Source organism: Lontra canadensis, unplaced genomic scaffold (genome assembly GCF_010015895.1).
Source record: "Lontra canadensis isolate GAN:19392208 unplaced genomic scaffold, GSC_riverotter_1.0 scaffold8, whole genome shotgun sequence".
In the NCBI taxonomy this organism is placed as follows: domain Eukaryota; kingdom Metazoa; phylum Chordata; class Mammalia; order Carnivora; family Mustelidae; genus Lontra; species Lontra canadensis.
In genome coordinates, this window is record NW_022631002.1 from 2,044,940 (window position 1) to 2,060,086 (window position 15,147).

The 15,147-nt window shown below is 61.9% G+C and overlaps 1 protein-coding gene across 3 annotated transcripts in view; it reads left to right on the plus strand.

The window, feature by feature from the left end:
• Nucleotides 1-11,028, plus strand: part of FBXO31 (F-box protein 31) — a 36,106-nt gene extending 25,078 nt beyond the window's left edge. For all 3 annotated transcript variants that reach the window (XM_032853797.1, XM_032853799.1, XM_032853798.1), the window contains 6 exons: nt 1,853-2,020; nt 2,644-2,718; nt 5,784-5,893; nt 6,474-6,627; nt 7,615-7,988; nt 10,777-11,028. In XM_032853797.1, coding sequence (XP_032709688.1) covers nt 1,853-2,020; nt 2,644-2,718; nt 5,784-5,893; nt 6,474-6,627; nt 7,615-7,988; nt 10,777-10,999 — 1,104 coding nt within the window. In that variant the 3' untranslated portion in view covers nt 11,000-11,028. The remainder of the gene's footprint in view (nt 1-1,852; nt 2,021-2,643; nt 2,719-5,783; nt 5,894-6,473; nt 6,628-7,614; nt 7,989-10,776) is intronic.
• Nucleotides 11,029-15,147: the final 4,119 nt, after the last annotated feature.

The window sequence follows — 15,147 nt, forward strand, 5'->3', positions numbered from 1 at the left end:
CTCCGTGACGAAACACGCTTTCTGTCCTTGTCTGACATCGCAGGGGAAAGCCTCGCATTTAGGACGCTCCCCGCAGGACAAGCCAGACCGCTCCCCGCGTGGGCAGGCTGCCTTCCATGCTTTAGGCGGGGAGGGTGATCATTGTTTTTCTCGCTTGTGGTGACTAATAAAGTTAAAAGAAAATACTGCAGCTTCTGAAAGCAGGGGATAATCACGGGAAACGGAGTCATGCCAGAACAGTGCCGGGTCGCACTCGTCAGATTGGACCGGCTTGCCACGGAAGTGGGTGAGACAGAGCCAGCCGCCGGACACCCACATCCCCGACTGTGGGGCTGGCCCTCCGGCCTCGGGGAAGGTGCTGCGTGCTGTGCCTGGGGACTACTGCCCGCTCTGACCCTATGTCCACCATGGCCACCCCATCAGGTTCCTCGGAAGACTGACGGCAGCGTGGACGCCTCCTGTTGTCAGGCACGGCAAAGCCCATGGAACCTGCCTCCTCCCTTTGCCTCTGATTTTCAGGGTTCTTAGAGCAGATCCCAGGCCCACAGCATTTCGTCTGTGTGGACCTTTAAGGGGCGTGGGTGTTTCCTTGCACGTGGGCCTTGTCCCTGCCCTGCCCTGCAGATGTGGCAGGGACACTGTGACACGGCCTGAGGCCTGGTCTATGTCGTCTTCCGGACGGCCGCAGAACGGCCTGTGCACGGCGGCTTGGAGTTGGGTCTGCAGCGCCGGCGTGCGGCATCCGTGTGTGCCTCGCAGGGCTCTGCTGCCCGAGGCAGCCCCCTGACCCCCTGTGTTTGGCGGGTTTGGTGCTTCCTGGGCGCCTCCTGCTGCGGTCCAGCGCCGACCGGCCCGTCCCTCCGACTTCAGACCTGGTCCTGCTCTCTACTTGCTTTTTAGGTGTAGGTTGAACTATTTTTTTTTTTTTTCACCTTTTTCAAACAAAACTTGCTTGTTTTTTCTTTCGGAATTTTATTTCTTACGGAGGCGTGCTGACCCACAGTATTACATGAGTTTCAGCTGGGTGACATGGTCGGTTAGGCTGTGCTCACAAGCGCCGCTGACTTACCCTGTGACCCGCTCATTGTGCAGCCGGCCGCCCGCCCCTCCCCTTCCCTCCGCCCATCTTGCCCGCACCCGCACCCAGTCGTGTATCTTTGTTCTCTGTATCTGTCCATCTCTTTCTGCTGCTTTTGTCCGTCTTGTTTCTTAAACTCCACGTGTGGGTGAAACCGGTTTGTTTTTGGCTGACTCAGTCCACTTAGCACACGACCCTCTAGGTCCATCCATGTCATCGCAAATGGCAAGATTTCGTCCTTTCTGACGGCCGAGCGGCGTGTCACGGTACATACACCACGTCTTTGTCTGTCCCCCCCGTCGGTGGCACTGAGGCTGCTCCTGCATCTCGGCTGCTGTAGATAAGGCTGCGGGCACATGTCCCTTTATTTCCAGCGGGCAGGTGGGATTGTAAGGTGTGTGACGAGCCCCTCGCTGCAGCTGATACCTGTCCCCACTCGGCAAGGATTCCTGCCACGGGCGGGGTTAGCGCGTCCCCCCCCACTCACGCTGCCGTTCTCTCTGGCTGAGAGCATGTAAGTCCCGCTCTCCCAGAAGGTCTTGGTGTCGGCGCAGTGCTGTTGGCGACCGTCACCCGGTCTCCAGGCAATAACCACTTCTACTTACCGGGCGCTGGGTAGGTGGGCCATGCTGGTTGTGGTGACTAGGTGGGCTCCTGGCCCCGAGAGTCTCCGTGGGGCTGCCTCGTGGAGGCCAGGGTGGTCCTTGGGGACCCGGTCCCGTCCTGGCCCCTCCTCCCAAGCCCTGTGTGGACTCGTGCCCGTTCTCCCCGCAGGTGGATGGCTTGTTCATCATCGGCTGGATGTACCTGCCCCCCCATGACCCACACGTGGACGACCCGATGCGATTCAAGCCTCTGTTCAGAATCCACCTGATGGAGAGAAAGTCGGCCACTGTGGAGTGCATGTATGGCCACAGAGGGCCGCACAACGGCCACATCCAGGTGAGCAGGGCCCCTGAGGCCTGGCAGCCGTGTGCAGGTGAGGGGCTGGGGCCCTTCTGTCCCTCCCGGTCCCAGGGGCAGGCGGGGTGCGGTGCTGGCTGAGCGGCAGTGGTATTCCCAGCTACAGACCCGTGTCCACACCAAGCAGTGAATGTGGGAGGAGGTGGGGGCTCGGTCCACCTGGGGCGCGTTTCCCGTGTGTGTCCTGTGATGCCCCCGCCCCCCGGGATTGTGTGTTCAGTTGGAACCGATTGCTGTTTTTGTTGTGATTCCAACCCCTTTGGGCTCCTCTTCGCAAGAGCGTGAGCTCGGACTAAGACGCTCTGCCCTCTGGGAACGTTCTGGCAGGAGGCCACCCCAGAAAGCACGGGTGTCGCCTAACACATGACAAAAGCACCAGGCCCCCTTTCCTGCCGTAGGGTGTCCTCCTGGGAAGACGCACGTCACCTTCCCCGGGGAAGGATGTGCGTGCTCAGGGTGCCTCTGAGGTCCCTTCTTTGGATGGGCCGCGATTCGGTGGCCTCTTGGGCTCCGGCACGCGTGTGGGGGAGTGGGTGTGGGAGAGGCTGACCCTGCCGCCCGTGGCTGACTGGGTCCCCTCTCCTCTGTGGTGAATGCTCAAGATCGTGAAGAAGGATGAGTTCTCCACCAAGTGCAACCAGACGGACCACCACAGGATGTCTGGCGGGAGGCAGGAGGTGAGCCTCTACCCGTTCTGTTCACAAGGCACGGGCGTGAGGGCGAACGGTTTCACATCGCCAGTGTGCGCCCAGCGGAGGGGTGTCACCTGGCTCAGCCCGGTCCGTGCGTCTGACCCTTCGTCAGGGCGTCCTGTGCACGTGTCCACGCGGACAGGCTTTCGTTCCCCGCCGCCCCTCGGATTGATCGAGCCCAGGAGGAATCGTTCCTCTGATTGGCTCTCTTTCGCCCCCTTGGCCAGAGTGCCCATGCTGCTGGGGGTTCCTTCTTGGGTGTGAGTTGGTGGGACCCTCTGTGTCCTCCCCAGGGATGGGCTTGGGGCTGACTCCCCGGTCTCGGCGGTGCTGCAGGGAGGCTGGTCTCTGAGCCACACCCGCGAGTTTCTTGGGATTTCCTTTCATCTGCACGGGTGCGGTCTCCTCGCCTTTGGGTTTGTCTTTCCGGAGGATCCAGGTCACACATACAGCCATTCCAGAAAGATCTTAGGAAAGCTGGACTTTGGGGCACCTGGGTGGCTCAGTGGGTCAAGCCTCTGCCTTCGGCTCAGGTAATGATCTCAGGGTCCTGGGATCGAGTCCCGCATCGGGCTCTCTGCTCAGCGGGGAGCCTGCTTCTCCCTCTCTCTGCCTGCCTCTCCGCCTGCTTGTGGCCTCTGTCAGATAAATAAGAAAGCTGGACATCGGAAAAGCAGGGTCCCTGTTGAGCTGACAGTTACTCGTTGGCTGCGCACTTCTCAGGTTCTGAGTCCGACAGCTTCCCCGTGAGCCGCGGAATTGCAGGGAGGTTCGAGGTAAAGTCATACACACACAGGTGTTAGTTTCCTGGGCCTCCTCGACCGCCCACCAGGGTGGGTGAGCCCCTGGCTTCCTGTGCTCCGGACGGCCTTCGTCTTGGCCCTGGCGGAAGCAAGGCCACTTAGCCTGTGGCCCGGGGAGTAGCTCTGACTGTGCCACGGACCAGCTGGGTTGCTCAAACTGTAGAACAGGGAGGGTGTACGCACCCATCTCCTGGGCCGGTGCGCACACGCAGGGGGTGGTTCCATAGAGCCGGCGCTGGTGAGCGAGCTCAGATCAATGTTCCTCCTGTCCTGGTGCTCTGGGCCCCTGTGTTTTCCCTTGGGCATGCGTCGCTCAGGAGATAATTTCGTAATGAACATATCTCTGAGGTCTGTGTTCTGAGTAATTGGGTCTGGTGTTTGGGTATTGGGTAATTGGTATTTCTAATGGCTCTGACCTTTCCAGGGGAAGTAAATAAGATGATGACTCCTCACAAGCCGGGCGCGGGGTGCGCAGCGCGTCTGATACTCAGCACGGGAGCGTCTGGGCTGACTTGCTGCGTTAGCTCCCTTCCGTTCCTGGCTCTTCCTTATCCGTTTGGTTTTCGGGGCCTTACTCCATCTGAGTGGCCGGGCTTGAAGTCTAACGTGTTAAGTTTCTTCTTGCATGATTGTTGTTTTCTGCGTCTTAGAAGACTCTGCCTGTCCCCAGGTTGCAGAGTCTCCTCTTCAGAAGTTGGGTAGCTTCGTGCTGTGTCTGGGTCCGCAGTCCCTCTGGACTTACTTCCTGTGTGTGGTGTGAGGCAGGGATCGTGGTTCCCGTTCTCTGTGTGGATGTCCAGCTGCTGGAGCATCATCTGTGGAAGCGACTTTGATTTCCCACGGGTGGACTGGCTGTATTTGTCGGAAGGCGGCTGACCAGATAGCGGGGCCTATCTCTGGGCTCTCTGTCCCGATCGTGGGTGGTTTATTGACCCCAGGGTCGGTACTGCTGTCTTGGTTCCTGCAGCTGCAGAGTAAGGCAGACGTGATCTCGGTGCGGCTCCTCCAGCTTGGTTCTTTTGCACGATTGTTTCGGATGTTGTAGGTTCTTTTCACTTCCCTAAGAATTTCACAATTGTCAGTTTGTACGGAGACCCTGGTGGGACTGGGGCTGTCATGGCGTTGAGTCCTCGGACGACCTTGGAGAGAACTGCTGGCTTGGAACCGGGTCCTCCGGTCCACGGGCACCTGTATTGTGGGGGTGTCTCCGTTTCCTTCTGCCAGGCCCGTGGCTGTCAGAGAAGGGGTCGTGCACATGCCTGCTAACACGTATTCCCAGGTCATAAGTTGTTGGAGGCTGTTGGCAATGGGACTTAAAACCCTCTGTTGCTCGCCTTCGTGCTGCTGGTATAGAAACGTGCAGTTGATCGTACGTAATGAGCTTGAGGCTCCGAAGCCGCGCGCTCTAGTCGCTGCTTTGAGGGGTTTCCGTGTGTGGCCGGGGTTTGGGGAGGAACATACTAAAGGAACCTACAGGCTGTAGCTCTCCTGGTTTGTCGTCGTTAAATCACGTTTGCTTCTGTTCGTGGAGCTAACTCAGGACGGTCCTTAGAACACTGTATGGAGCTAAGAACCGAGCTGTGGATTAGTTACGGATTCGTGACTGAGCTTCGAGGACACAGTGTTTGTACAAGCTCCCTTTTCACAAATCAACTTCCTGAACGTGTAACATAACCGGGAAGGCACGTCTGCCCCACCCCGCCACCCCCGCCATACCTGTTTTGTTCATCGGCAGTGGCAGAAAGCAGCTCTGGCCCGTGTGGCCAGCACAGGGGTCAGCGACAAGAGTCCTGCTGTGCTCCCGCTTTCCTAGAAGCCCCTGAACAGGCTCAGTGTAGACATCGCGTGTCCTGTGAGTGGCCACAGAAGTGAGACTCCCGTGGCTGCTACCTAGGAGCTCCGGACACGGGCTGTGGCCGCAGCCTTGCCTGAAAGGATCCCACAGTCCCTGTTGTTGCCTGTTGAAGTCTGGGCCTGTGTGCTCTGGGAAAGCGGGAGTGTAGCCCCTCACCTTCCTTTGGTGGCTGACCTCCCCAGGAAGGAAGCCAGGGACTCGGAGAGCAAAGTGTGGCAGCCCCCTCCTGTCCAGCCTTCGTCTCCGTCCTGTCCGCCCCTCTGGGACTTGGGCATTGCTGTGCCCGCGGCATCACCCCAGCTGTAAGAATGCTGCCTTTGCGCACTCAGTGCCACAGTGAGCAGTCCTCCCTGCCGGTCGTGGCGTTTTCGTGACCTCTGCTCTTTTGGAAGGAATTCCGAACGTGGCTGCGGGAGGAGTGGGGGCGGACGCTGGAGGACATCTTCCACGAGCACATGCAGGAGCTCATCCTCATGAAGTTCATCTACACCAGTCAGTACGAGTGAGTGCGGCCCCCGGGGTCCCGTCTGTGAGCGCAGTCCCTGCCCCCTGCCGCCCCCTCGGTGTTGGTTTTCTGTTGGGTTCTCATCACCTACCAGCCGGTGCTCGGACCAGCCCGGCCCGTGTGCTGGGGCCTCGGGGTGGTTTCCCCACATCTGTGGGGGGAGCCCTCCTCTCTTAGCTGCTCTCCCTGCCTCGGCCTCTGCCCCATGCTCTGTTCCCGTGACCCATTGAAATAGGCCTTGCGCGGTGACTGTGCCGTTCGCCATCTCCGGGGCTCCTGTGCCAGGCTGGCGGAGCGGGAGCGGCAGCCCCTCCCCTTAGAGAGCGCCGCCCACCCCAGTTCCCTTGCCGTGCTGCTAGCGCGAATGTGTGCCTGCTCAGCCTGGTGGGATCCGAGCAGGTGTGAGGTGGGCCCTGCTAGCGTTCAGGGGGGCTAGGAACGCGGGTGCCCCTGTTCCGCCCGGCTGTGCTAGGCTACCCTGCCCTTCCTGCCCTCCCTAACACGGCAGCTTGGCGAGTGTGGTCCGTACTTAGGCCTGCCCGCCGAGCTGCTCTCACGCCACCGGTTCCCCCCACAGCAACTGCCTGACCTACCGCCGCATCTATCTCCCGCCCAGCCACCCGGATGACCTCATCAGACCCGGCCTCTTCAAAGGCACCTATGGCAGCCACGGCCTGGAGATCGTCATGCTCAGCTTCCACGGGAAGCGTGCCCGAGGCACGAAGATTACGGTGAGTCCGGGCGCTGCCTGGCAGGTCCTGCTCTGTGAACTCAGTCTGAGCGGCTGCGTGGTATCGAGGCTCGGGCTGCGCCCCGGCTGCTCAGGGTGGGCTCTGGACCCCTGGCAGCCTGCACTGGGGAGTGGGCTGGGAATGCCGATTGGGAGTGCGTCCTGCCACCCGCCCCGCAGACCCACTGATCCAGAATTTGCATTTCACAACACCTCCAGGGCGTGTGGAGCATTTCCAAGGTGGTTTTATCTGCGGCTCCCGGTCCTGGCCCAGCAGCTGACCAACACGGTCGGAGGGCTGTTGAGCAGAGCAGGGTTCTCGGGGCAGCTGGACACGGGGCCTGCTCCAGGGGCCCCGCCCACACCGCACTCACCTGCGATTTGCGTAGTTGGGGTGTTTCTGGCCAGCGCACTCACGGGTCCCGGGCGCAGTGCCTGTTCTTTGCTCTCACGGAGCTGCACTCTTGGACTTGGGTTGGCAGGGCCCGGCGCCCTGGGACGGCTCCTCGCGTGCAGAGCCCAGCGCTGGGGCCCGGTGGGGCCGCCGGGTCTGCAGGATCCCCCAGGTTCAGGCTCAGGAGCGTTTGCGTGTCGGGCAGACAGGTCGGGGCGGCGTTCAGGTCTGCCCTGCCGTCCCTGGGAGGGTCTGTGCCCTTCTCTAAGCCCCGGTGTTCTAGAACGGGAGCTGTTTCACGCCAGGAGGTCCCAGGTGCGTGCGAGCCACTCCACCGGGTGTCTGTGCACCTCCCGAGGTCACTCGGGTGCCGTCAGGCCCTAATTTCCGAGACGCCTTCGCAGACGAGGTGTGCGCCTGGGCACGCGCTTTGAGGACTCATGCAGTGTTCTTACATCAGAAGGGGAGCTGCTAAGTCCGTGGGAGCGCTGGAGTGAGCTCGCAGGGCTGGGGGCGTGATCGTGGCAGGAGCCACACAGAGTGTGTCGCAGCCGTTCCCTGAGCCCCGCTGACAGCCACGTGCTTGCTCCGCAGGGTGACCCGAACATCCCCGCCGGGCAGCAGACGGTGGAGATCGACCTCAGGCACCGCATCCAGCTGCCCGACGTGGAGAGCCTACGCAGCTTCAGCGAGCTCTCCCGCCTCGTCCTGGACGTGCGGGAGCGGCTGCGCCAGGAGCAGCAGCAGCAGCAGAGCGGGCTGGAGGACGGCGAGGCCGGAGGACGGCAGAGCCCCCGAGAGCCCCAGCGGGGCCCTGCGCAGCCCGGCGCGGAGCTGCCTGCCGAGGAGGTTGGGGAGGCCGGGGGAGCCGAGGCCGCGGGTGCCCAGCCTGGGCAGGGACAGCCCTTTGTGTTGCCTGTGGGCGTGAGCTCGAGGAACGAGGACTACCCCCGCACCTGCAGGATGTGGTAAGAGAGCCGGGGCGGTGCGCAGCGGGCCTTCGGGGAGTCCTGCCTCCCCACCCGGCGTGGAGACGGGCTGTGGGGGCCGGCTCGGCACTGGCCACTGTGGGGCTCCCTGCACCCAGGCGGTGAGCCCCTGACCACTCTGTGTGGGTCTCAGCTTGGGCTCGAGGAGAGCGCCCTTCCCTGGGCTGCACAGACTTCAGAGGCTCCCGATCTCCTCCCCCCGGGGAGCCTCCAGGCTTACTAGAACTGGCGGGCTGGAGGCCTCCTCCTTCCTAGTGCCTTGTGTCGCCTCAGCGGTCAGGTGAAGGGTAGGCAGGCGAGCCTGCAGGTGGCCTTGAAAGGAGCCAGTGAGGAGGGGGCCCTTCTGCACCTGTTCCCCAGGGAGCCGGCTTGAGTTCGGCTGGATGTCCTTGTGGGTAAGGCCCCCTCTGAGCACACTCCAGGGTCAGCCGTCCGTGTCTTCTGTGGTTTCTGTCCCAGCTCAGAAAGCGTGCGCAGAGGGCTGGCGGTGCACTCCTGCCCCGGGGCCGGCCTGCTCTTGGCTTGACCGCGGCTCTTACGGTTTTGTCTTGGGCCACTGTTCTCGGCCGCTCAGGCCCCCCTGCCCCAGCCCTCTACGCTTCGGGGCTTCTTAGGTGTCGACGAACCAGAACAAATGAAACCACAGACTCGGGTCCTCCGTTGCACTGGCCACATCTCAGGTGCCAACAGCCACGTGTGTATTTGGATAGTGCAGGTCTAGAACATTCCGTCCCTGCAGAAAGTTCTCCTGCACAGTTGCCCTAGGGGATGTTCTGAGGCGATGACCTGTCTCCTGGCGTCATAGCTGCCTGGCTTCTGTGTCTGTCCAGTAGGGTGGAAAGGTCTGTTTCCTTGACTTCTGGGCTGACTGCCGGCTCGTGCTGGTGGTGGTGGTCTGACTGGCGCGTCACGTGTGGCGTAAGTGTGGCCAGGGCTCTGACTCCCGAGGGAGGATTTAGGTGTCTGTGTGGGCTTGCTGGGTTCTGAGCACCCGGTGCCAGTTTGGGGGTGCCCCCCACACCAGCACGCAGTTCTCCACGATGCCAGCTTGGTGTCTGGCCACTGGACTCAGTCCTGACGCCGCCCCCCCAGAGACGGTGTCAGACCCGGCAAGACTGCCTCTGTCCCCTCAGACACCGGTCCGAAGTCGTCAGCCGTGCTCGTGACCAAGCAGCTTTATGTCGGGGGTCCCCGCGAGCTGCTCAGGCTCGGTTCATGTGCTGGGGCAGCTCACAGAATTCAGGCCAACAGTACGTCTGCCATTTCGTTGAAGGAGCTGAGAAAGGACGCCGGTGGACGGCCACAGGCGGAGATGCGTAGGGTCCTGCGTGCAGCAGCTTTCACCCCCGGGGACTGGGTCCATGTAGCTGTCCCCCACCTGGGAGCTCCCCGAGCCCCTGACTTGGGGATGTCACGGAGGCTTCCTCACAGGGGCCTGGCCAGTTGTCAGCCCTGTCTCCAGCCCTTCTCTTGTCTGGAGAAAGGCAGGGCTGCTCAAGGTTCCAGGCTTCCGTTCCTGGCCGGTCCCTTCCTAGTCGGTCCCCTCTTAGTGTTCCTGTCCCTTAGGACTCTTGTGTTCGAGAGCTGGTGCCAGGCTCTGGGGCAGAGGTCAGCGCACATACTCTAACGTTACCTCCCACGGGGGAGATCCATGTCATTTTCCCTCATGTTACACAATTACCACAAAAGTGTCTGAATTCGGGTGTTCCTAGAGGAGGCCTACAAGTGGTGTTTCAGTATGATTTCGACTGTCGTGAGCTTCTCAGTGGTCATAGAAGAGAAGGGCTCTGCTGTGCTTATGAGAATGGACAGCTCGCAGTGTCTCGTGGCCGGCCGAGAGCCCCGTGGGCTCCGTTGGGTGCTGTCAGGCCCGCCCTGCGGTGAAGGCATGGGGTGCGCTGCACACTGGTCTCGGGACCTGGGAGGGGTGTGCTGTGGCCCCTTGCCTGCTGGATCTGTGTGTCTGTAAGGCCTCGCCACAGTGCGGATGGGGGACATGGCTGTCCCCAGTACGAACCTCAGCGGGCCTCACTCTGCCTCCCTGTGGGTTCTGGTGCCACTTTCCCCACCTGAGAGTCCCGTGAAGCACACGCCCTCATGCAGGGGCCTGTTCTCCCTCTCCTGCCCAGGGGAGCCTGGGCGTGGTGGGTGGAGGTTGGGGTGCTGGCCGCCATTCTGTGTGCTGGGAGATCGGGCCGGCTCCTGGCTCCTCATTATCTCTATGAGCCCCAGTTTCTGGGCAAGAAAGACATAAATGCATCTCATCTCAGTCCCACATTGCTCTTGAAACTTGGACCTTGGCCCTTACGGGTACTTGAAAGTTCTGCCGTCTGAGCTTATGACAGTTGCGTGCCGGTGGATCTGTATTGACTGCGTTGGAGTCGTTGACGTGCTGACGCAGCTATCCTGGGAATTCGGGTTTTAGTACTGGGGCCGGCTTTACGAAGCTGGACTTCAGAGCAGAAGTACACGGCGGGGCTACCCGAGACCCCCTTTCTTGGGCTGGGTGAGCTGGTGGGAGAGCGGCGGGCAGGGGTGAGCCTGACCGTGGGCCCACGCCTCCCGCACTGGCGCTTCGAGTTGCTTGCTGGTCCAGACGATGGGCTCTCTGGGGCTCCATGACGTGCTGCTTCCTGCTGGCGGGGCGGAGGGCCGGCCCGTGGTGTGGGGACGCTGCAGCAGGGGCTGACGGGGCAGCACAGGGCCCAGCGCCCTCCTTTCGGGCACTCACTCTCCCCCCGGCGCTTTCCCTCTTGTCTTGGCACAGCTTCTACGGCACAGGCCTCATCGCCGGCCACGGCTTCACCAGCCCCGAGCGCACCCCTGGGGTCTTCATCCTGTTTGACGAGGACCGTTTTGGGTTCATCTGGCTGGAGCTGAAATCCTTCAGCCTGTACAGCAGGGTGCAGGCCACTTTCCGGAATGCAGAGGCGCCGTCCCCGCAGGCCTTCGAGGAGATGCTGAAGAACATCCAGTCCCTGACCTCCTGACGGGCCGCCTCCCTGCGGCGCCCCCGCGGCCCCGGGCCTTGCGCCTGGGAGAGGAAGCAGCACGCACTTTGCAGAGTTGGCCTCTGACCAGAGCACCACCTCGCAGGAGTCTCGGCCCAGGCCCCCCCGGACTCTTTGTACAGAGTGTGTGACGTTTGCGTGTGTCCGTCAGGAGCTCGTGGGAAGGCTGACTGAGCACGTCTTACGGAAAGAAACAACCAGAAGAGGACTGATGGAGAGGGCCGGCTGCAGAGGTTTTGAACAACTCAAGTGGAGAAGCTGGGTTTGCCCTTGGCCTGCGGACTTCAGGGACAGCCCGAGCGACCCTGGGGGCTGCACAGAGGCATCGTGTGTGGGGTGTGCCAGCTGGAGGCAAGGGACAGGGGCTGCAGGCTGGCAGGGGCCTGGGGTGAGGGCAGGCTGGGTGGGGGGCAGTGTGTGCATAAAGGGAGCTCCGGCAGGGTCTGGAATGCTGGGCCAGGACCCTGGACTGAATTCCCATTTCTCTACTAACCTGCTTGGATTTTAGACAAACGCGGTTCAGCTCTGACGTGTCTGGGCAGCCGCGCAGGCGGCCGTGACGCGGGCCGTAGGCAGTGGCGGCTTGCTCGCCCCGGTCTCTGCAGCTTTAGAGTCAGCACCTTTGCTGCAGCCAGCCCCATGCCGGCGTTTATTCGCACCCCCCCCACCTCCTGCCCACACGCTGGCGTCAGAACCCCGAGCTCAGCCACTTGTCCCAGGACCTGCCCCGGGACTCGGCAGGGCCACGTCCGAAACAGCCCCGCGTTCCGCATGTGCAGGCGCACCCAGTGCTGCCGTTCCCAGGCCTGAGCCGCAGAGCCGATGCGCAGGGGACCTCGGCCCCCCTCTGCAGGACGCAGGGCAGCTTTCTAGACGTCACGCCCATGGACGGAATGCACTGTGGACACCAGGGCCTCATGGGATCCTCCAGGGCGGGGACCCCGATGACGGACGCTCCTGCGGGTGCTGTGTCTGTGTGTCCTGCTGACACCTGCTTTTGGGGCCACCGTAAGGTCTCTGCTGATCTTAGTGTCTCCTGAGAACAGAGCCCGGAATGCACGCAGACCCCCAAGAATTCGTAGCAGCTCCGCCTCTGGCCTGCAGAGAGCTGTCCCCACGCTCACCTTCCATGGGGGCGGCTTCACGGGCATGGCAGACCGCCTGTCCCCCTCTGTGATGCTCGTCCTTGCTGGGCGGACTGCGCCGGGCCCCCACACTGGGGGCGAGGGACCCCAGGGAAGGGGGCAGCTTTGTGGTGCCTTCCTGTAGAGACCAACGTGAGATGTTCCATGAAACCTGTTTTCCTGACGAATTTCTCCCTGACTGGCCTTTTTTAAAAAATAAAAAGTCCCTATTGCTGTAGCTTCAGTACGTTTGGCAATTCTGGACTCCCTTTGCTTCCGGAGTCGTCGAGTGGGTGAGCTCTGGGGCATGTCCCTAAACGAGACTTGTGAGGAGGTTCTTCCCGGCCTCCCGACTCGGGAGGGAGGCGAGCCTCTGGCCGGCTTTCGGAGACACCATGGCTCACGTCCCACGTCCGTCCAGCGGGTCCTGAGGCGCGGTCCCAGTTTTCATGTATTCCGCAGGACTGACCGCCAGGCGCCGTCACCCGACCACCCTGGTGGCTGTCACCGTGGCCTGTGGCAGGCATGGCTGCTCCGGCATGGTGTCGCCGAGGCGTGAAGCCTCAGGGAGAACAGAGTGAAAGCCAGCGGGGCGTGTGTGACCGCACTGCACGTTCTGTCCCAGCCCGAGGCCACCTCGTGTGTGTACGGCCCACTCAGACTGAAGATGAGCCTTTTTGATGGAAAGCTCATCTTGAGCCCAGACGGCAGAACCTGCCTCTGGAGTGTGGGCCTCTCCTTGGGTTCCGCTAGCAGCGGCTGTTGGCTCCATTCCCGTGGGTCCCTGTCTCTGGCGTCAGGCAGGGCCCCAGGGACCTGTGGGGCCAATGGCTCGGCAGTGGCCTGGGTGAGGGCCTATCACTGCCCAGCAGGGCATCCGGCGAACTTCGTTTCCCACTTGGGAACTGTTTGCAGCTGGGTAGGGAGCGTGCGGAGCCCGTGCAAACCAGCCCCACTGGGCGAGCCTTAGTGCAGAGCAGGCAGCCGGCCCACCCAGGCAGCGTCCGGCCGGGAATTGGTTGCAGGTGAGGATTCGGAAAGGCAGAGGTCATGGTTGGAAGCCTGGAGGCGGCTGGGGTTGGGTAGCGCACGTCCCCATGAGGGGATGAATGACCCAACTTAGGGACTGTCGTGCCCATGTGTTGCTTGATTCGGGGCAGGTGGTGGGGGACCCGGATGGGTCTGGCCATCTTCCCCTGCTTGGCACCCCCTTACCGGCCACTGCGCTGCTGTGAGGTGGGGTAAGTCTGTTGCGGTCCGAGGGGCAGGAGGGGAACCTCAGTCGCGTGTCTGCATACCCGGGCACGTGCCGTTCTGCGACTCAATAGGGAATGACGTGATCGGAGACGACAAATGTCACTCCGGAGATTCTCACGCATCGGGGCCCATGGTCAGTGGGGGATGCTTTTGCAAATGACCTTTTCTCTGGCTCCAACTCAGGCCTGGCGGTCTGTCTGGCTATGTGGCCTGCCCAGCTCAGACCTGCAGTGTCTCCTGCTGGGTGCTAGCAGGTCTGGAGGCCTCGTGGTGGTGGGACTTCCAGATCCTCCCTCCCGCAGCCCAGAGTGGGCCTCACTTCCCGGCCTCGCCCCTTGGTCCCTCCGTCAGGGCGGGGCTCACTGTGGCTCCTGCCGCTGCCTCCCTCGCCTCCTGCCCCAACCCACGCAGCTTAGGCGGGGCGCCTGTACCCCTGGCATTCCTCTTGGGGAAGGAGGAGGATGGGCGTGTGCCCAGGGTAGGCTAACTTGAGAAGCCGGCCAGGCCTCCATCCCTGCTTCATGCAGAACACGCTCTGAGCTGGAGTTGGCCCGTCCGACGTTCTCTTTGCCTGAGAAGCTGGGGTGTGCTGCTGGGGCCTGGTCGGGTAAGGCCCATCGCTCAGCCAGCCCGTTCTGTGGCCCCGGCGGCTGCAGCGGTTCCGGGCTGGTGTTAAGACGGTGGGCGGCCTGTGTGTTCTCACGCTGCCCTCGGGCCCACAAGCAGTGACGGAAAGGAGCTGCTTTAGTCCCTTGCCTTGGTGAACCCGGTCACGGGGATCTCGGAATTTCTGAGCTTCTCATGCTACGCTGTCCGGTGTGTGGGAGATGAGCTCCCCTTGTAGACCCGGTGCTTTGAGGAAGAGCCCTGTTCTGTCTTCGTGCTCTAACTTTGAGGAATGCTTACAGGAACGTTCTCAGCCCTCCCAGGCTTGTGGCTCGTGCACCCCAGTGCGCGGCCAGTCCCAGAGGTGACTGTACGTCCTCAGAAGTATTTCGAACCTAGACATAAGCCACGGCGTCGTCAGTTAGCCTGCAGCTGCAAACGGGAACAAGACCGTGCCCACTTACCGAGTGCTCCGTGTCATTTACGGCTCAGGGGCCTGCCGGCCAGCCTTCGGGAGGCATGGGTGACTGGCAGTGACCCCGGGGCTTGGAAGACAGCCCCCCTGCTGGGCCCTTTCTGCGCTCACAGGGACACCCACCAAAACATAGGGAGGGGTCCGAACCTTTACTTTTTCAGCCTAATTTTGCTTTTGGTTGTTCTTTGAGATCATGTAGCCTCCTTGGAGAAGAAACCCACTTCTGCTGCTTGATCTTGAAATCCCACGCCCTGACAGCTGACAGGTGAGGTGGGGGAGCTGCTGTCCCTCTGGGGCGTGCTGTGGTGTAGGGTGGGCTGGAGCAAGGATGGTGCCCCCGCGGCAAGGCCAGGACCCAAGGAAGCGGCTGCTGGGAACCTGCGCCCAGTGTCAATGGGACGGCACCACCGTGTGGGGCTGTTTCTCCGTAAATCAGTTTTTGGAAACCTCGTTGTGTGCTTTGTAATTGTTTCTTTTGGGACGTGATTCAGATGGAGGCCGGAGCCACGAGCAACGGGAGGTGGGGCTGAGGGCCAAAGGACAGGACTGGATCCCGGTGGGGTGAGGGGCCCCGGAGCCTCTCACACCTGTACCTGACAGCATTTTAAATTTCCTAGTTGTGGAATGAAGTGGTAAGTGATCCCCGGATCCCTCCCTCTGATCTG